The sequence below is a fragment of the Gymnoscopelus microlampas genome (genome assembly GCF_963454915.1).
Source record: "Gymnoscopelus microlampas genome assembly, chromosome: 8".
Classification (NCBI taxonomy): domain Eukaryota; kingdom Metazoa; phylum Chordata; class Actinopteri; order Myctophiformes; family Myctophidae; genus Gymnoscopelus; species Gymnoscopelus microlampas.
This window is the reverse complement of record NC_139945.1, coordinates 33,799,858-33,822,154: the sequence shown is the minus strand read 5'-3', so window position 1 is coordinate 33,822,154 and position 22,297 is coordinate 33,799,858. Positions and strand designations below refer to the sequence as shown.

The window sequence follows — 22,297 nt, the reverse complement described above, 5'->3', positions numbered from 1 at the left end:
TGATGGATTTCTGTAGTGATCACAGCAATATCAGACCATCCCAGAATTGGACTTATGCAGAAGGGTGCATTTTTGGATGTTGAAGGGATGTATTGGGCTCCCGCCCCCCCACACGCTGACACAGCATAAAGACTAGAAGCAAGGCTCAGGACCCCTGTTGACCTCTGATCACAGTGACCGGTTTCACCCCAGCGGTCCCCGGAACACTGAGCCCCCACAGGGCCGTAGAGATAAGGAAGGAATGTCAGCCAGATCTCCTGTTACCAGTCTACTAAAGCTCTCTCCTTCTGCCTCCAGCTTCCCCACTCCTTGGACGTAAATGGGGGGGGGAGGCCTGTGTTATTTATGACATACAGGAAATGGATGTAAGAGACAGCCATGCCATCTCACACACACACACACACACACACACACACTCTCTCTCTCCCTCTCGTCCCCACTAGGACAATGGACATTGTGAAAATACTATTTCCTTAACCAAATGCCAACAGGCCTAGCCCCAGTCGGGTGAAGAAAGGAACCATTGCATATGTTGTGTGTGTCATCTAGAAATGGGTAATAGAACCCATATCATCATATGTGCTGTGACTTGTCCTCTAACCTTTTTTTGTGTTATCGAAGGTCGTGACGTCAACGTTTTGTTTCGTCTGAGCTTGATAACTAAGGGGTGTTCTGTAGTAGTATCGGCCAAGGTATGGACATAAGAAAGCTAATTAAAATGATTTTCGGTTGTCATAACCAAATGGACCCCTTGGCTCATCTTCTCCCACCCCCCCCCTTTTCATCCAGAGGGAACACAGATTCCCCAAGGATACAACAGGCTTTGAGATAAGGAGAGACCTTTATTTGCTCAATGGAATGTCTGCAAAGACACACTTCCTAGTTGGTCCTCTCTCTCCCTCGCTCTCTCTGTCCTGAACCTTCAAGATAAGGATGTAACCTGCAACTTTTATGACCTGGAAGAATGTCTTGCCCAGCGCTCACAATATCATACACACAGACCCACGGAACACACAAGTATCAGTGAGCAAAAGAAATGTGAATAAACTGATTACGTGTTATGTTCTGTGACGTTAAAATATATATAATTATTGTCCTGTATTGTGACCACAACAATAATATGTACTTTGGTGTTTTAAAGGGATGCTTTCCTTGTTAATTACACTTTGATGCTTATCCTGCTTTCTATTTGACGTAAAGCCTTCACGTCTAGTACCTAGACAATTCTAAATTCATCGTGATTTCCAATATCCGGCCGAATGTAGTAGTAGAAGGTCCCCAAGAAAGTTAGCAGAGAAATGTAGTTTTCATACTGTAATAAGGGAAGTGGCCACAGCTGCCTCTAACACGCCCCCCAATGGGCCAAGAAGGATGGAGACTCCTCCTTCTAACTATAAGAAGAACTGGCCAGCCAGTTCTCACTCTCTTCCTGCTTCTCCTCGCTGCTACTCCTCAACCCAGCCTGACTTGATCCCAAAGGCCCAGGGGGGGGGGGGAGAGGGTGAGGGCCGCAGCGCCCGGACACTCTAGCTCTCCCACCGTACCCCTGGCAGACATTGACCACTCACTGGACTCTGAAAAAAAGACTGTCACAAAAGGACTCCCAGGTCGTATGACTCTGAACACATGACGTTATGGCAAACAATTGATGATAGGCTGTATGTATGTGTTGGTCTCTTTCTTCCTAAAGGGCCCCATGATATGTCATTTTTCCAGGCAGCGTGGTAGTTAATTTCTGTTCAATTCTTTCCTCTCCCACACGATATCCTATGTTACACTTTATCTACTAAAACTTAGGCCCTCATTTCAGTGGGTGAACTAATACTTTGCTTTTGGTTCTAAGTTATCTAACTGGTCCTCTAGTTGACATATATTGATGGAGAAGGTGTTACATACCGGCCTCTCTCAAAATATGGTCTACAATAGGTCTAAGTCATGACCTTTGATGACAGCACCAGCCTGTCATTAAACGTTGAATGAAAGAACACATAGATCACTTAGTTATGACGTACAAGGAAATGCATTGGCATTTTGGATCAATTTTGTGTAGTTATTTACCTTAATAAATTTGGAGACTACGGTTATTAAGAAGGCGTGTGTCATTTCTTATTTCTCTGTTTACAGTAATACTATTGGGATATTTATTGCAAGTCTGACAAGAATTCACGTTACTATTACAGTGACGTAAGTTTCAATATATTATATATATTGTAATAATTCATAAATGATATTTATATGATTTATGGATTATTACGTCCTGTACCATGCTGAAGTTACGACCAGTAAGTAGGCATATTTGTTACACAAATGTATGCATCATAGTGTGACTTAATATGAAAAAGTCACCATCATGACCAAAGCTAGTGAAAAAACCTATAAATCCAAATAGATACTATGTTCGGATGGTAATGTATGGTGTGGAAGTGGAAGTGAAGGGTTCACCCTGTGAAGAATACTTGCCTATCTTGTGGTACAGCTCAGGCAGCTGAACCTCCACCTTCTCCCTCTGAAACAGATGATACTCTGCCTGCTCACACACTGGAGGGACCAGGTTAAACTGTCTGGCCACGGAGTAGGCCTCCTACAGGGAGAGAGGGAGAGGGAGAGGGAGAGAGGGAGGGAGAGAGGGAGAGAGGGAGAGGGAGAGAGAGAGAGATTCATTACGTTGCTGTCGGGCAGAAACCTCTTATCTCCACCATCATACTAACTACAGCGTCACACAAAAGCATCAAAAGCAGCAGATCCACAAGCTCAAAACGTGGCGCGTTTTGATACTTTTGAATTTGAATCCTGAAAAGTAACAGTTGTGGACATAGTATGAGGTTTCCACCCGACAGAGACAATATATTACGAAGAGCTATTTGTTTCCTTGTGCGAGAGGCAATGGGCGGGAGAGCAAGAGGGAAAGCGTGATGAAGTCGCTGGATAACAAACAGGGAATCAATCAAGATACAGAGAGAGAGAGAAGGGCAGACAAGGTGAACGCTAACTTCAACTTACTGACACAAGGTGAAATAAACTCCAACTGCGGCTTATTTCACCAAATCAATATTCACCATCACAACTCTGTTAAGCCTCTGCATTCACGTTCACCCATACATGCGATTACCTGGATTTCCATATGTCTTGGGGAAAAAGACAAAGCCATAGGGAATAGAATAATAGATGCAGGCAGGCTTATACTCGCACGCACGCACGCACGCACGCGCACACACACACACACACACACACACACACACACACACACACACACACACACACACACACACACACACACACACACACACACACACACACACACACACACACACACACACACACACACACACACACACACACACACACAGCCTCTTAATCATTAGCAGACTCACTCTGTTATCGTGTAGGCCTCCTGCTGTCAAAACCATGTGACAGTGACAATGAATACTGGGGATATTTGGTGTTAATATAAAGATCATGTTGCTGCTATCACTCAGCTTATACCCGTGTGCCTGAAACTGGTATGTACACACACAGTGAGTGCTACACGGGTGTTCTGAGTTGTATGTGTGTGTGTGTGTGTGTGTGTGTGTGTGTGTGTGTGTGTGTGTGTGTGTGTGTGTGTGTGTGTGTGTGTGTGTGTGTGTGTGTGTGTGCACGTGCGTGCGTGTGTGTGCATGCGTACGTTGAGAAGTCATTGTTATTGTCTTTCAATATGGATGCCATCTAAATGTCATGCTATCTCTTACTATAACCGCAACAAACCCATGCCTAAACCTCAGCACTAAAAGGACCCAAAAGATTTTGTGCCAGGGACCTCCGTAAGAGAGGATTTGTCAACATTTTTCAAAGTGAGACGAAAAATTAAATAGGGCTTAAGTGTTTGAACTGTTCTTCATTTTGCTGGGGACCCCCTGGAACCCCCCCCAAGGACCCCTGGAGGTGCCCGAGCCCTCTTGTCTCATCCCTCTAACCAGTGGGTTAGAGGGATGAGATGACAGGAACAGTGCTGGAGGATACTGCCATCCCTCTGAAATCCTCCACTTATAAAGCTGGGTCTTTATTTCTAACAACACTCTCCAGAGTGTTCACTTACTCTTTGTTCTTTGCTCTCATTGTTCTGCCCTCCCGCTCCGTCTCTTGATTTGAGCCCAACTGGGCAATTCTTCCAAGAATCCTCAAACATAAAATCACTTTAATAGATACCAACATAAATAAAAAAATATTTGTACATAAATAAATTAGCCCCATATATTTGCAACACAAGCCCCTTTTTCCTAGATCCGAGCATCATCATTTTAGTATTCCTGGTAATCAGGACAAGTTTGTTGCTACAGATCCAGTGATTAATATTTAGTAAACCTCCTCTATTTGTGCTGCTCAAAGTACAGCTGTATACACAGTAGTGTCATCAGCAAATAGTGTAGTGCTGGACATAAATAGAATGCGAGGAAAAGGTCAGTTGTATAAATTAAGTATTAGTGGTAAGAGTTCACCCAGTTTAATGCAGTTTCTTGGAAACCATAATGCAAAGTTTGTCCATCAATATATATGAAACGAGATCAAATGGAGCACTAAAATCTCTGAACAAAGCCCCAACTTAATCCGTGTCCCTCTGTCCCAGCCACTGGTTGCTCTTATCTGCAATAGACACAGTAGAATATCCACTTCTATATCATCGCTGTCAGGCGGAAACCTTGTATCTCCATATTACATCTTTTTTATGTCCATCCAACCCAAATATGACAATGTCACGCAAAAGTAGCGAAAATATACTTTTGTGTTAGTTTGTGACTAAATAATAGTTACATTGGATCCATTGGAACATTTTCAATTTCCCCAAAACGAATGGTTTGGACAAGGTTTCCATCCGACAGTGACAATATGCATGTTGATGAATAGCGTAAATCAATTGCCTCCATGTAATGCCAGATTAGTTTATTCACTGCTGTTCCCAAAAGCTTTACCAATTGCAGCGGGAAAGATTATAGGGCGGCAGGTTGTCCACCAACCAGAAAGGATGCGTATTATCTTTAGGAATGGGACAACGTTTGGCATGCTTCCAATGCTTTGGAACATGTCCCTGTTCAAGTGTCCAACTAAACAGGAAGGTTAATGGAGAGGCTATTTGCTGGACAGTCAGTCAAAGTAATTTGTTTACACTATCATAGGCTGATGGTGCCTCCAACAATTAAAGCACCTCTTCCCTACATAGAGCATGTTGTTCTACCCTTCATGATATTACCATCAATAGAATGGGGGCTAACATTCGCCCCCAATTTCAACCTCCATTGTTGACTCATTCCCATCGCTGTCAGAATGTGCTGTTGTACAAGCAATTACTGTACGTAAATGTGTACAGTCTCTGTAAGGTGCAAGGGCAACAAGATTCAAAGAGGGAATAATACAGCACACTCAATGTAGCTCCACTGAGATTATTTTATTTACCAACGTTTCAACAAGCTATCTTCAGGGTTACTGCTACAGTATACACACAAATCAGTGCAAATGTTTGTATAGCAGAAGCAGATACCCCTGATGATGACAGCCTATAGGAACGAATCACCACTGATATCCTTCAGGATCTTCTTCTTAGCTTTTTCACAAGTGTTCCTAAAGCTTGTATGTTTCTGAGATGTGCTCTCTGTTGCTTCTTTTTTTTCTTTTTTTTTCTTAAATCTTGATCCCACGATTTTATAACCCCTATTTTTTCACCCAGTGCCAATGCCTAAGCGTGTAATCCTGGGCATACCTTCCCTCTGCCAACCTAGGGAGGCCAGGGCCGAGCTCATGCCTCCTTCAATGCATGAGAGCCAACTGACCTTCTTGTCACCTGACAGGGGAGAGTTTCCCTGGTTGGACGTAGCGCGTGGAAGGAACACGTTATTCCAACCAGTTCCCTTCCCCTCCATCAGGCGCCCCGGCTGGCCAGGGGGAGGCAGTATAGTGACCAGGATTACTGCATGTTTTTTGTGAGGGTACCTACCCTAGGAGACACGGGGAGAACATGCCAACTCCACACAGAAAGGCCCTTTCGCCAACCCCACCTAGGGTGTGGGCACTGATGACGCGGAGGAGAGAACACGCCCCCAGCCCCTCTGTTGCTTCTTGATAGTGTAGCTGACTTCAATAAATCTCTCCAGCTCTTCAACAGACCCACTTGTATCCAGACTTTTTGATCAGAGCTCAATCATACACGCATGCACAAACTGTCATCAATCCACCTATACATTAGTGTTGATTTTGACAGCACATTTTTATTCAGTTTTAGTCATAGTCTTTTGAATAAAATGCAATTTAGTTTTAGTCATATTTTAGTCATCTGAAACGTTTTACTGTTAAGTCTAGTTTTAGACGACTAAATATCATAAGATTATAGTCGACTAAATCTACAGCTGATTTTTTTTTGGCGGTGCCTTGATGGTGTCGTAATGGCTGATTTTATACTTGGTTGGATGCTGAAAATAGCCGATCTACAAGCTCACTAACATTTTAATATATTTAGTCTTAGTTTTAGCCATCCTAGCTTAGTTTTTATTTTGTTTTCGTCAGTGAAAAAAAGTAGTCGACGAACATTTTTCGTCATACTGTAGTTTTAGTCGACGAAATCAACACTGCTATACATGTTATGAATGTACAGTAAAAATAGTGTTAGAGCAGACATTGAACATTCCATGTGTGTTAATTGTCAATGTGTATGCCCAGGTATAGTAAGAGTCGACCTGGGTTATGGTGATGTGGTCTCCAGTGGATTTGGATGGAACAATCTTGGAACATCTCCACTTTTTAATGCTGAGGATGAGGAAGTGATTGTCACCCCTGAACAATGTTCTGAATCTCGTGTTTGTAGACAGCTGTGCCTGAGCGCTCAGAAATGAGACCCAGGATGGCTCATCAGAAAACACTATCATGTAATAGTTGGAAGTGCTATTTGTCATTGTACATGGGTTCAGACCGTGAGAGGGCAGTTGTATCATGGGAATGGTATAGATATGGAATGAAGCAACCAAACACTCATCCTGTAATAAAAATGTATGATAAATCATCTGAGTGCTACACGTCACAACCTTTTAAACCAGTGCAGCATTATTTACATAATGACGTTTCAAAGAGTAGCTTATCTGTGAAACGCTTATCTCGAAGTAGAAATAGCCAAAAGTAGTTTGGTGCTCACCATGATCTCCATGGCCGTCCATCGAGAGGTTCCCCAGTACATGGCCATGCCCTGGTTGATCACATAAGTCATGGCCCGTACAATCTCTGGAAAGACAGAGGCACATAACCAAGGTTCAATTTGCACAAATAAATAAAGAAAACAAATCATTCTCATCAAAAGCATAGGCATGGATTATAAACCCCCATCCCCCCAAGAAAATGTAACCCTGCACACAGCACTAGTTACTGTAGATCTTCTTCTGAGGAAATGAGTTGCACCAACATTCATTGTTTGGTTGATTGATTGAATGATACATTCCTTCATTTATTTGCTTACACACTTGTTCAGAAATTCCTTCATTCATTAATCTCTTACTTTCCAATACAGTAACATTTCAAATAAATACACATAAATACCATAGATAGGTTATATACGTACTGTATGCTATGTGTACAGTGGCGTTTTATCAGGCGCTAGAGCAGGAGTAATTATTCAGTTATGGGAGCATTCTACCACACTGTAAAATATTTGTTATTGGTTTTATTGGTTTCAAATCCCATGACCCAAACTTTAATATGCCTTTAATGTACTTTAGGAGCAAGAGATCTCCTTCAGGTTTGCTTATCTGGTTTGTTTTCAAGCTTTCTTTCAGCCAGACTCCAGTAACAAATGAACTATATATTTATTTTTGTCAGAAAAGGAGAGAGATCATGATAATGATAATTGTTATTAAAGATATTCTTTAATTTAGCAAGCAATGTTGAAATATGGCCAATATTTCTCTGAACAACAGCTCCACTGTTTTGTCCCACATGCACAGCACCATGATGTACCTCACTGACCCCTGCTAACCGACCCCGCAGGGGCTCTGGGGTGAGAGGGCAACCTCAGCCTCAAACGCTAAAGTGCTCTGATCACATTCAAGCCCACTGCATTTTTAATGAGGCAATTAATGGCAACATGGCCGACTGTGAGCCGACAGCAATCAGGGCTCAGCCAAAACTCTGATTATTGCTGTCATTAAGGTTATTCATCATGGGATTGTACTCTGGCCAATTACATTTGCACTTCCGCGGTGACGGCTATATTCTGCTGAATTTCAAGTCCTAATTGGCCTCAGAATAGATATAGACATCGAAAAAGAAAATGCTACATTGGCTTATTCCTCAATTAAGTTTGAACAATTAACAGCTGATTTAAATTTGCTTAATGCACTTACAGTATTTTGTAGGAGTCTGTTTTTGTTTTCTTCCCTAGAGTAGCTCTAACGAATTCTTGACTGAAACTTAAAGTACCAGGGAAAATGTAGACTGTAGCGCTGTGAGAAAACTCACAGGACTTTGGAAATGCAGGTGTTGTTATTGTGTTCCTCAGTGTCTCGACTCCCGTTTAAAAGACGGCCAATTTTCTAACCGGCATTTATCAGCCCAAATTTCATCTCACACAGCAAATAGCATCCTGCCAAGACAAATAACATACTAGTATACAATTCTACCCCTCCTCTCTCCTTTTGTATTGCTATTGTTGTTTCACTCCCTCTTCCAACCTCCTTCTGGCTGTCTCTCTCTCTCTCTCTCTCTCTCTGAGAGCATGTTGTTGCAGAACACGCTGCGGTCACACTTAATTCTGCTCCTCGCTGCCTGTTTCCTGACAACACATCAAGAGAGAACAGAGAGCGAGCGGCAGGCAGTGGGAGGAAGGAGCAACCATAGGGAGTGAAATGGAGGAATAAGGGACCGAACCGTTGAGAGGAAGAAAAAAAGAAAAACAACATACCCATTTGAACCCTATAGCTTCCCTATTCTGGGGCTAACATCTTACCCAATCTAAAAGCTTGTAACGTGTCATTGTAGATACCGGGCTGAAAGTTCACGGTTCACAGAATTACTTTTCTTTGTATAAGACTGCAGGGGCGCTCTGCTGCTGCTGTACTGCCACCTATCTATGTTTACAATGACGTCTGATATACATGTATGCTGCTACAGTAGATGATGTCTCACCTGCACATGATATGCACAAAGGTCTATATTCTATCGGTTGCTATTCTATTGCTGCATCTCATGTACTGTACATATTTGTTGGTTCATTCCATTGCCATTTCTTCTATGCACCGTATAGGTACATTATACTGTATATATTTTCATTGCTGTCCAGCAGAAACCAGCTAACTCCATTTTGCTTTTGCTTTTTTTTCTCCATAAATCAGTGCTATTGAACACCCTTTATGTCTGTGTGTTGATATTGAACCAATGAAAGGTATTAAAAAGTGCTTCTGACAAAATCAGCTAACTCCATTGGATCCTCAAACGTTCTGCTAAACCAGCTAAGTGTAAGTCCACCAAAGGGGAGTGGAGTTAGCTGGTTTTGATGACTCCAGGCTCCACCCCCTTTTGACCTACAACCTCATTATGAGCTTTGAAGTCCATTCAGCTGTTCTTATCAATGATGAACAAAACCTCCTAACTCCACTTTCTGTTTTGTTTGTTTTGAGATATACAGTATGGACCTTTGGACCATTATGTCCAAAATATTTATATCTATTTTCCTTCCCTTTCCTGAAAACTAGTGCAAATGATGCTTGTATAAAAAAATAATTTCACCCACCCACCTGTAAACCTGTGATGTGACAATAAAGTTGAAGTTGAGTTAAAGTTCACAGAATATTGATTGGCAAGGACGCCAATCAATATTGAAACACCGGTGACTGATGTCTTTGAAAGATGAGGCTTTACGAATGTCAACGACTCCACTAATATCTCTCAACCAGTCTTCGTTATTAGAGTAGGCATAAAAAGCTTGAAAATATGCTGTATACTAAGCTAAGTACTAGCTTCGTTTTTTAATGAATCAGAATTAAAGAAAGGCAATAATGCAGCAGGTAAGTTCACATGAACTTGTGCTGAGGGCTTGACATCATACTTTATTAATTAATTTTCTATTTTCATATGAATTCACTGATTGCCAATTCTCCCCATGAGGTCACTGTCGGTGCCAACCCCCACTGGGTGGACACATCGCTATAACCGCTTCCTTTCTCCTGACAGTGGGGAGTTTCACCCCAGAACCCCCCCGTTGTGCACTCACCCTGACCAACCAGTATGATTACGCAAGTGCAGCAACAAGGACAAAGCCCCTTGCCAGCTTTCCAAACGGTGAACACTTCACTGCTTCAAATTGTGTAATCAAAAGTAATCAACAAACTATACTATAAAAACTGGTCAAACATTGGCCAAATTGTCAAGTAAAATAAGAAAGAGGAAAACATTTAGAAAATAGCCGATCTACAAGCTCACAACGCCTCGCCTTGCGAGGCGTTGTGAGCTTGTAGATCGGCTATTTTCTGAATATTTATCTGTGGAACTGCAGTCAAACTAAATGTAATGACTCAACTCCTACATTCCAAGTGCTTGTCAGGGTGGGGGGTCCCCAGTTCAAATATGATGGTTTTATTGTCATTATTAATCACAAAACCAGTTGAACTTTGTTTGACTTCCTGGATCACACTGCACAGTAAACTCCTCATTGTTCATTTATGCAATTGTAACTTTGATTACTCTCTCTCTCTCTCTATCTATCTCATATGCTTGCATACAAACTGATTGGCACACTCACCCTCCATGGGCGTGTTGCTGTCTGGGCGGTTGGCAAAGACAACATCTACGTACTCCAACTGCATCCGCTGTAGTGAGCCCTTCAAACCTGAGAGAGAGAGAGAGAGAGAGAGAGAGAGATAAATGCGGACATGGATGAGAGATTTGGATGAAAGATTTGGATGCGTTCCCTGGCACTTTGCTTGAAATAAAGTCCTTGAACTCTAGTTGTGTGGGTGTGTCCAGATTGGTCCCAGTGGGTCCCTGGCTGAGTTCATACCATGCTGTACCTACTGAGGCTCACAGGGAAATGGAACCCCTGACTGTTGAAGTATTAGTTTCCTCCTCTACCCCTTGAGCTCCACAGGGAACAGGCCCCCTAACCACTGACTGTGTGAGTGCCGTATTATTTTCATTCAGCTCCACAACAAGGGACTCAAGCAACTCCGGTGTACTATATAAGTACCTGTGTATCTGCCTGATTGAAAAAGAATTCTGGTGGTGGTAGCTGACCTTGTGCTGACCACAATGCCCCCATAATTGATTCTGTCTGGAGACCTAACCCCTCACTTTTCTATTATACGGTTTAAATGGAAAAAAAGTGAATACAAATTCCGCTCCTGATGCTGGGGAAATGTGTGTGTGTGTGTGTGTGTGTGTGTGTGTGTGTGTGTGTGTGTGTGTGTGTGTGTGTGTGTGTGTGTGTGTGTGTGTGTGTGTGTGTGTGTGTGTGTGTGTGTGTGTTTGTGTGTTTGTTTACGTGGTGTGGAAGTGAGTATTACCTTCAATAATGTGCTTCCTAGACAGTCCCCTCTCTGTCTCGGCTCTGTTGGGATAAAAAACAAACTATTAAGCCGTTTCTAAACACACAATAAATCTGTCTAGAGTGCATGTTGTGTGTTTATGTTTGTACTATTAAGCAATATTACACTTGAGGGTGTCTAATGCACACCATTGAGTGTAATATTGCGATTATACAATATTACCATCAAAATAAAACATATCAAAATGTAGTTGGCTCTCAAATAGTTTTTGTGAGTGTTATGTCAGTTTCCCTGGAAATACATGGGGTCTGACTGACACAATAACTAGTCCCTGTTTTAGTCCATAACCACTGAGATGGCTCTGTGCCAACTTGAGCTAATGAGCAAAATCTAACATCATTACTTCCCAAACTGAATCAATATCACGCACAGAGAAACAAAACATAATTTATGTTGTGATCAGGCCGTGCTCAAATCTTTCATTTGAGAACGGCTGGGTGGTGTGCTGCCATGATCATTTGAGCACGGCTGGAGAGCCTATTTTGATCAATCAGATTGCTTGGTTGGAACTAACCTGACTCCACCAGATGGGGCATTATTGAGTTCACAGGTTCACAATACAGCCTCCATCTGAGCTCGCTCAGAGATTGGAGCTACACCACATCGCGGCAGGCGCGAACCAATCAGCGGCTGCTAGGGGCGGGATCTTGGCGAGACCGGATGTGACGCCATCGAGAAGCGCTTATTGCGTTGTAGTTCTTTCACGATTCATCATGGTTGAATAGTATACAAAAGAACTACTGCTGGCGCAGCTACTATACGTCATGTAGACACGTCAATATGATTGGTTGGGGTTAGCACGCCCAGGCGGTGATAGACAGACGGTCCCATCCAATCACCTGCCAAGTAGCTTTAAAAAAAATAGACCGTCGCCTTGCAGCGTTTCGCCTACCGAGATCCCAGATGGAAGTAGGATGCGAAACAAATGTGTGAAGCAAGCTACTTCCAGCTGGCGGAGTCAGGTTAAAGGGGCTACACCATGAATTTCAATCTCTTGTACCCAAAAAAATATTTTTTTTTAACATTCAGTCATTCATGCTCATTTCATGGATTTCCTGAATGGGCGTGTCTGAACAGGCCATTTCAGAATGGCAGGGCAAGTGATGTCACTTGCCCTGATTTTGCATTGATGATGGCCAGACAGAATTGCTCAGTAGCTCCCCCCTGCCCAATAGGACGTTTTGGTATTGCAGCTGAAAAAGCTTGGAATGACAGACAGTCAGATTGTGAGAAAAAATATCTGGATGTTTTTTAGGCTTACAACCTGTTTAAAACGTATTAGGGGGCAATATTTATATATAATATATATTTTTTTAATTCATGGTGTAGCCCCTTTAAGTTGGAACTACTGTACCTATATAGCCTAATTTAGGCCAGCTCCTCCTTTCTCTTAACCTGACCCTGCCAGAGGTGGCGGTATTGAGTAACCAGGTTCCTCAAACAATGTGTGGAGCAAGCTGTTTGGATCTGGTAGCGTCAGGTTACCTTTCTCTGAGTTCCATCACAACATATATAAAATATATCCCATCAGCACAGAGACGAACAAGTATTGAGCCTGAACTGTCACTGTGTCGTCACAATCCAAGTCAGTTACTTACTTTCCTCCCCAATAAAGCTTAGTTGTAATGACCAAACTGGAGCGTCTGAGGAAACATAACAGACATAGAAAGATAGAAAGGAATAAATAAGCTGATGAGGGTGAGAGAATGTTATCAGAATACAAACTAATTTACATGTTAAATGAATATAATGCAGCTATAATGGAATATTTCTCTGCATTTAATAAAGGGAAATGAGAGAAATCACTGTTTTTTTTTTTCAATTTAGTATTGACTTGAGTGGTACTGTAGCTAGCTGTGCACATTGGTCATTTTGTTGACATTTAAAAATGTGAGTTTGAACAAAAACAACAAAAACATCAAAGGCAACATCATGACTCTATAGAGTCTGCCAGTTTACCATGATTACTGTACATATTAGCATTTCATAAGGTCATGTTTTCGAAGGAAATCAAACAGGGACTTGTGTGTCAAAGGATAATGGTCTTTTGATTAAAACCATGTCTGGAGAAATAAGTACAACTTCCTCAATGAAAAACAAACAAACAAACCACAAATAAATCAAGACTAAATCAAGAAAATGCTACTGTAAACATTCTACATTACATGAACTCCATATTGGGACATGATAGCCGAGTGCACTGTGGGAACTGTCCATACATGTAAGAATATGCACGCACACTATAAATGTACATTCAGATCACAAACATGACAGACTGTGCCATGCGTATGCAGTACTACATGCATACTACATACAGACTTATCGCACGCCCGCCCGCCCGCCCGCCCACCCACCCACACCCACACACACACACACACACACAAATGCACACATGCATGCTATCTCTGAATATCGTTTGATGAGAAATCTCTTGCCTCTGTTTGAAATGCCAAAATATGCCAAACATTTTTTACCTTCTCTCTTTACCTTCTCTCATTACAAAGGGAATATAGTTCAAATAGAGAATCTCTTTTGGCAGAATGTTGCATCTGGATTCTGGACAGATCTCATATGTGGCACCACACTGTGAGGGGTGTGTGTGTGTGTGTGTGTGTGTGTGTGTGTGTGTGTGTGTGTGTGTGTGTGTGTGTGTGTGTGTGTGTGTGTGTGTCTGTGTGTGTGTGTGTGTGTGTGTGTGTGTGTGTGTGTGTGTGTGTGTGTGTGTGTGTGTGTGTGTGTGTGTGTGTGTGTGTGTATTTTGTGATATGTGCGTGAGTGTCTGTGTGAGTGACTGCATATATTAGTGTCAAATCGGGAGCCGGGCTCATTTTCAGAAGGAAAAACAAAATGCTGTCAAGGCACCGATCAAAGATCCTGTCAGTGGCACTGAATCAGCAGTGATGTCCTGTTGTACATGAGGATCACACAGAGCTCCCGCTGTCTCCTCGTCTAATACACACACTCCCTTTTTCTTTCTGATTAGTTTTATATCTCTGCTTCTACACACATGTGCACGCGCTCGCTCGCACACACACACACACACACACACACACACACACACGCACACACGCACACACGCACACACGCACACAGGCACACAGGCAGGCGGATGAGTGCAAACATTACCTCCAGCATTTCTTCTTGATGATATTTCCTAGGATGATCTCAGCTCTGCGAAGTGACAGACACAAGTTGAAGTCACTTCAACATTTTCTCTTTCAATTAGAGTCACCAGACAAGCATCTAACTAACACCTTGAAAAACAATGGCAAGACGTGCACTGCGTTTGTGTTCTCCTCAGACAGCAGAATCTGTGGATTCTGCTGTCTTCTCATGTCACGAAGACAACACTAGAGGTAATCGCTCTTTCCTGTTAAGTTTGTCGAGTTTTTCTACCGGGGTTATCTGAGGTTACATCCCTGGCATGGTTGCTCACAGCTAAATCAACTTGCCTGGTATGTCTAATAACCATAAATATTTTATTCTAATATATTCCAAACATTGTATTTTTTTCCCCCACAATACAATCTATAATGTTGTAGACAAAAGTATTGCAAATGTACTGAAATGGTTTGAACTTTGTTTGTAAATGAATGTATATTATGGTTTATTGCCATAGTAATAGCCATTTAATGGCAGCAAGGGTTTTAACAAAATGCCCAATGTCTTGTTTTGTAATGAAAAGCTTCCATTGATCTCTCTTGATGACCGTCCTAGAATCCAATAATTGGATTGTCAGTGGTCTTAGTGTCAAATCTGTATGCTACAAGTTTAATAAATGGTGTGTAAGCAGGGGAGCTATGCCGTACTAAATACTGCATGAACATACAGACTTGATTTAAATGATGACTCACTTTCCGCCTGCGTAGACCTCAGCTGTGTCAAACAAATTGACCCCATTCTCATAGGCGATGGTCATCAGCTGCTCGGCAATCTGTAAGGAAGCAACGTGGAGAGATCAAAGTGGGATCATTGAAAGCTGACATTGGGGGTCACGGAGAAGAAGTTAGTTTGGATTTGGTATTTTTAATCTGTACTTTATCAACTCTTGTTCGGCTTGGTTGAACATTTCTTTTTTGAGAGAGATCCAACCAAAATGATGACACACAAAGATGTCACTGAAAGATCATTGAAAGGTGACACAGGGAAGTCACAGAGAGATCACAGTTCAGTTTTCGTTATCTGAGCTAATCAACTCTTGTTCGGCTTGGTCGAATATTTCTTTTTCGAGAGAGACCTGACCAAAATGATGTCACATAAACATGTCACTGAAGGGTCACTGAAAGGCCACAGAGTGTTTACAGAGGCATCATTCGCAGAACTTTCTTTTCCTTTTAGCGTCAGCGAGATTAAAGATCTGACCTTTTCCGATGCAGACCCGGCTTGGAATCAGTCATCATCAGAGGCAAGGATGCAACGTTGCAGACCAATGAAACTGCACTTTTTCACTACACTGCAAACTCCTCAGTGTTACGTTTACTCAGAGGATGCACAAATGGAATGGAATATTTGGTTCCATTTGTGCACCCTCAGAGTTGAATTAACACTGAAAACTGTACAGTGTATCTCTACACCGTTTCATCTCACTGACATTTTGGCAGCTCAGCTGTGAGCCACTACTCCGCCTAAATCCACTTCAGATGATCACAGCCTGCACAGATACAATCCATTGCAGCATAAACTCTATTAATATGCAGATTGAGGGGAGAAGAGAAGGGAAACTTTGGAGAAAGTATGGGTTTGAATCATATGACTTTGCCTTTTGTTTTTGTTGTTCATGGTTGTGAGTCAACGTGTGTGTGTGTGTGTGTGTGTGTGTGTGTGTGTGTGTGTGTGTGTGTGTGTGTGTGTGTGTGTGTGTGTGTGTGTGTGTGTGTGTGTGTGTGTGTGTGTGTGTGTGCGCGTGTGAGAGAGAGAGTGAGAGAGAGAGAGGAGTGAGGAGGACATAGAAAGTCATTCAGATTCATGCTGCAATAAATCATGAATTTTCCTTACATCCAATTTCCTCATGGTGAGCTTTAATGTCACGGCATTTAAAGGAGACACACCATGAATTTAAAAAAAATATTTGATATTTAATATCATATGGTGTATGTCCCTCAAACCATTTTCAAAAGGTTTGAGCCTAAATCAACACTCCCCACTGAGCCATAGTCGTCTATTAGACCTCCGTCTAAAACGGGGTTATAATTGGTCTACTGGTGAAAGTTTTTTAGCGGTCTAGGCTTAGCCTAGACGTTGATTAGCTGTTTTTTAAGCGTCTGTATATAGACGTCTATATTATAGACGTCATTTCAACGTCTATAATATAGGCGGTCTATAAATAGACGCTTAAAAAACAGCTAATCAACGTCTAGGCTAAGCCTGGACCGCTAAAAAACTTTCACCAGTAGACCAATTATAACCCTGTTTTAGCCTACCCCTTAGACGTATTTTAGACGTCTAATAGACCGAAAAATGCTCAGTGGGTCAGATATACTCATCCCAAGTCAATTCTCTCAGGCTTATAAAGCACTTTCAGCTGCAATACCAAAACGTCCTGTTGGGCAGAGGGGTGCTACTGAGCAATTCTGTCTGTCAAAATAGATGGGCAGAATGTTTCGTGATGTAAGCAAACATGCCATTCTGAGATGGCCTGTTCAGACACGCCCATTCTGAAAATCTCTGAAATGAGAATGAATGACTGAATGTTAAAACAAAATATTTTTGGGGGTACAAGAGACACTGGGGAGCCCAAAAAATACCCCCCCCCAAAACAAAAGTGAAATTCATGGTGTGTCTCCTTTAAATTCATTTACCACACTGTACTTTCCCTTAGGAGCATTGTTTGTGTGTATTTGTATGTATGCGTGTGGGCGTGCACGCGTGTGCGTGTGTGTGTGTGTGTGTGTGTGTATGACATTCTCTAAACAACAGAAGGATGACACCAGCATGAAAGAGAGACAGAGAGAGACAGAGAAAAAGAAAGCGATACAGAGCATCAGAATGAGAGCGTGGGAGAGAAATGTGGACAGGGATGAGAGATTCGAATGAGAGAGAGGTCTAGTGTAGCGAAGGGGTAAAGTTCCTGCCCACCACCGTGGAGACTGGGGTTCAATTCCTCCACGGTGCCTCTGGCCCGGACGGGCGCTCCAATGAACACGATTGATGATGTTCATGGGTGGGGAGCTGCCTGGCAGGGGGAAGGTGTTCTCTGTCGCTGCACTAGTGACTCCTACAGATTGGTGGGAGGCAGTGGTGTAAAGTAACTAAGTACATGTACTTAAGTACAATTTTGAGGTACTTTTATTTTACTGGAGTATTTCCAATTATCAGTACTTTTACTTCTACTCCACTACATCTCAGCGGCAAATATTGTACTTTTACTCCACTACAATTATTTGAAAACTTGAGTTACTAGTTACTTTGCAGATATAAAGTATTACATTATAAAACATACATTAACCACTTTAGCCCTATTTTATACCACGGCTATTTGAAAATAGCCTTTGTCAGTGTCTTCCATACCTTAAAGTTGGACGGATGGAGAGACTGGTTTTAGAGACGTGCACACACTCCCACAGACTCTAACAGGAGCTCTCATCCAAGGTTACTTCGACTATGAATGCACCTCATGGTACCATAACACCACAATGGCCTCAAAAGCAAGGCTCCAGACATCCCAAAACAAACTGGTAAGGCTACTTCTTGGTAATCTGACTGCAAGCTTCTTCCATCTGGCGGAGTCAGGTTAACTTCTTGGCCTTACATCTACAACTCATTTAACCCCTGCTCACTTTGCTAAGGTCGGATGGCTCAGGGTAGAGGACAGAGTACAGCAACTTGCAATGGGCCTGGTCTTCAAGATACACTGCACCACAAAGACACCCATGTACCTGTCAAAATACTTCACAAACGTCAATCAAGTCCACATTCACAACACCAGAGGGAGCTCCACCAATCACGTCCAACCCAGGTTTGGCTCTAACAGGGGGTTAAATTCGTTCTGGCACAGTATACCACAAAAATGTAGAATGCCCTACTGTACCAACAGTCGCAACACAGTGTGAAACCCTACTCTCCTTCAAAACCTCTCTAAAAGAGCACTTACAGGTGGCTGCAATTCGAAACTGGCCCCTGTAAAAGTCAAAGCCTGCCCCCCCCCCCCCCCCCCAAACTGTACACATTTTTTTTGTCTGTCATTAATGTTTCGATTAATTGAGTACAAAGGACCCCAATGGATACAAACCATAGGCTTTCTTGGGTTTAAAATCCTCTTAGCAGACCTTGTATTGAACTGTACTTTTTTGTGCTTTTTTTTGTCAAACTGCTAATAAAGTATTCAATCAATCAATCAAAACATGCATATATCCAGTCACACACATGCACATGCACGTCTTAGATTGCTTATTGTGCCATTGAGCAGCTGTATGTCCTATTGTCAAAGTTGATGGTTTCTGTACATGCGATGTAGCTTCCTGCTCTGCACAGCACTTTGGTTCACGACAGTTGTTTTTAAATGTACTTTTTATTGTACAGACTTGGCACATACAAACGCACACAGAAAAATACATGCACACAGACATAAACGGTGCATACTGTACACTAACATGAGTGCATGCACGCACACGTGCACGTACACACACACACACACACATTGCTGTGTGGGGGTGTATGTCCTGCAGACTGCGGACTTGTTTTTGATGCTGATTAGGCTTACAGGGAGAGAGAGAGAGAGAGAGAGAGAGAGAGAGAGAGATGTTGCTCTCTTAAAATCCCAGAAGCAAAACTGCTGTCTCACTGTGTTTCTGTGTGTGTGTGTGTGTGTGTGTGTGTGTGTGTGTGTGTGTGTGTGTGTGTGTGTGTGTGTGTGTGTGTGTGTGTGTGTGTGTGTGTGTGTGTGTGTGTGTGTGTGTACGTGTGTACGTGTTTGTGTATGCATCTCTCTCCCTGCCTGTGAGGTATCCCTCTCCCTCTCTCTCTGAATATACTGTGTGCATACAGTGTGTGTGTGTGTGTGTGTGTGTGTGTGTGTGTGTGTGTGTGTGTGTGTGTGTGTGTGTGTGTGTGTGTGTGTGTGTGTGTGTGTGTGTGTGTGTGTGTGTGTGTGCGTGTGCGTGTGTGTGTGTGTGTGTGTGCGTGTGTGAGTCAGGGGTGTGTGTTGGTAAGATGAGCCCACAGCGATGACCACAGCACTGTCCACTCATGTGTTTGTGTACATACTGTACAGTACAGTACAGTACATGCCAGGGGTGTGGTCCCTGTCTGAAAGACACAAACCGTCTATCGTACGCCAGAGGCTCCCTGTGACGACATTGACGTATACTGTAGAGCTGTGATTCCCAACCTGTGGGCCGGGGACCACCGGTGGTCCCTGACCATATTGCAAGTGGGCCCCCAACGAATTGGCAAAACACTAAGATTTTATTGACATGACAATATGACATGAATATAACACATTGTCAAAAATAAAATAATGTCAAATAATATATATATTCAAAGATTTGCACACATTTTCAGATCTACAATCTGCTATTTTTGAATAGCCAAAGTATAGAATAACAGTTTAAGTGGTTACACAGATGCGTTCCCGGTTTTAATGGGTTAATAGAACATGTGATTTCATGTCAGAGAGCTGGTTTAAAAAGACTTTAGTGGCAGTTCGGCCTCAGGATAGCGGGTCTGCACATGCACTCTCTGGGTAAAGGGTAAAATGACTATATCGTCGCTGTCGGGCAGAAACCTTCTATCTCCATATTCTAACCTTTTGTGTTTTTTCGTTAAATTAACGGCCTACTTGACCATACTAACAGCGTCGCACAAAAGCATCAAAAGTAGCAGACCCACCAGCTCGTTTTGACCTTGTCGATCTGCTAATAGGGACTTTAAGCTTTCTGTTTTTCAGTACGGCGACGCCAGGCGGAGTGCGGCTGCTATGACGCAATCGCCGTAGCAGTCAAAATCGTTAAGCAAGCAGCCGTCGGCAACGGGTTCCCACCCCTTTTTGGTTTCCATGGTGACGCGTCTATGCAGCACGTGTCAAACATAAACACAGACATAAACAAAGACAACACCCGTCGCGGCAGCTTCACTTGCAAATAACTTACTTTTGAACAGTTTGGTAACTGTTCCGTGAATTCGTTTAGACTAGAGTATAATTAGCCATGCTCATACCTACAAACAACGCGTCAAAAGCACTAAAATCACTCCCCTATTTTTGACGTTGTAGACACTACGTGGAACGGTAGCTTCTGGCGTAGTAAAATAGGCTGCGGCGACGGCAGGTTTATCTATCGAGCGCTGATCATTTCCGGTTACCGTAGTCCTCTGCCGTAGCAGTCCATTGCTTAAACTCCGTACTTTTAGCCATTTTTCTATTTGAATCCTGGAAAGTAAAACAGTTTTGGACATATGAGGTTTCCACCCGACAAGTGTGTTTGTGTTTGTGTGACCTGGACCTCCAGCAGTCACATCAGAGCACATTACGTCTCAGTGAAGTGGACGAGGGAAAAGAGGCACAGACATGATGTACACAGTGGACTGACCCAGGAGCACAATGACCCCCCTGTCTGTACGGTGCACATCACAACAGCCCAGTGGTCAACCTCAACCTGTGTGGGCCGGGGTCCACTAGTGGGCTGCAAGGGTATTGCAAGTGGGCCGCCAAATAATTTGCAAAACACTACGTTTTTGATGTGAACTCTTTCACTGCCAAGGGAAACTTTTACAACTTTTTTTCCCAAAGGCTCAGAGTGCCAAAGACGACTTTAAAGTTTTTTCGTTTTCAGTGGTTTTCCACCAGATGGCGCTGTTCTCTAACACACGAGTGACCATTTTCATCCTAAAGTGACACAGATCCAGGAGATCACGTGATCGAAAGATTTCCACCACCAGTGACTTCCTGCTTAGCGTATTTGGGGAAATGGCTGTATCTTTTTTTCTCCCTGCATTTTTCCCTGCATTTTTCCAAACTTTTCCGGAAATCGTTTTTGTAAGTTTGGGTCCCTAGAAGACACCAAAGTTCTCTTTTGTGTCTTGAGCTGAAAAGGTTTGGGAACCCCATGATCAGAAGAGTTTCCTGAACTACTGGACTTTAGTTGTTGTTGTTGTTGTTGTTGTTGTTGTTGTTGTTGTATGTGTGAGTGTGATTCAATACAGGCCTGCAGTGGACATGAAAGACAACAAAATGACTTCATACCTCATCTGTAATCTGTCCCCCAAATGTCACCCACGTACCTGCAAGAGAGGGAGATGGAGATATTCATGTTAGACAGTGACCCAGATAAATCAGTGGACTGGAACAACATGAATCAGTGGTGTTCCTCTTGTTTTATTTAAAATTGATCGATTGATATCTTTATTGACAAAAATGTATACATGTATTTGTAAATCTTATCATTACTCTGTCAAAAGGATAAAATACCATAACGTTCAAGAGAGTATTTCCATTGTGGTCCAGTGTGTGTAAAGCCCATGCAGTAAATACAGCTAATTGGAGACTGAAGAGGTCTTTTCGTTCATTCAATTCCTTTATATATCTTTTCTCCAATAATGCCACATTATGCACATTTTGGAGCTGTGTGCTACATCGTTTAAAAAAAGTGTGGATCTACGATACATTGCTTTTCACCTCTGAAATTAATACAGACTTATCAGCTCAAAAAGCAAGAAAGAAGCGCTTCTGAGTGACAAAATGTATAGTTTTGAGTACTATTGAATGGAGAGGAGAGGAGAGGGTATGTGTGAATGTATCCATTCATTTCTACTTG

The 22,297-nt window shown here is 42.5% G+C and overlaps 1 protein-coding gene across 1 annotated transcript in view; it reads right to left on the bottom strand.

The window, feature by feature from the left end:
• The window catches only part of LOC311050556 (voltage-gated potassium channel subunit beta-2-like), a gene marked incomplete at both ends in the record, with an annotated part of 174,367 nt that overhangs the window by 26,454 nt on the left and 125,616 nt on the right, over window positions 1-22,297 (bottom strand). Inside the window, 8 exons of the mRNA XM_084064642.1 lie at window positions 2,461-2,581; window positions 7,154-7,239; window positions 10,748-10,834; window positions 11,508-11,551; window positions 13,148-13,192; window positions 14,676-14,720; window positions 15,404-15,483; window positions 21,727-21,764. Of these exons, the coding sequence (XP_083920768.1) occupies window positions 2,461-2,581; window positions 7,154-7,239; window positions 10,748-10,834; window positions 11,508-11,551; window positions 13,148-13,192; window positions 14,676-14,720; window positions 15,404-15,483; window positions 21,727-21,764 (546 nt within the window). The remainder of the gene's footprint in view (window positions 1-2,460; window positions 2,582-7,153; window positions 7,240-10,747; window positions 10,835-11,507; window positions 11,552-13,147; window positions 13,193-14,675; window positions 14,721-15,403; window positions 15,484-21,726; window positions 21,765-22,297) is intronic.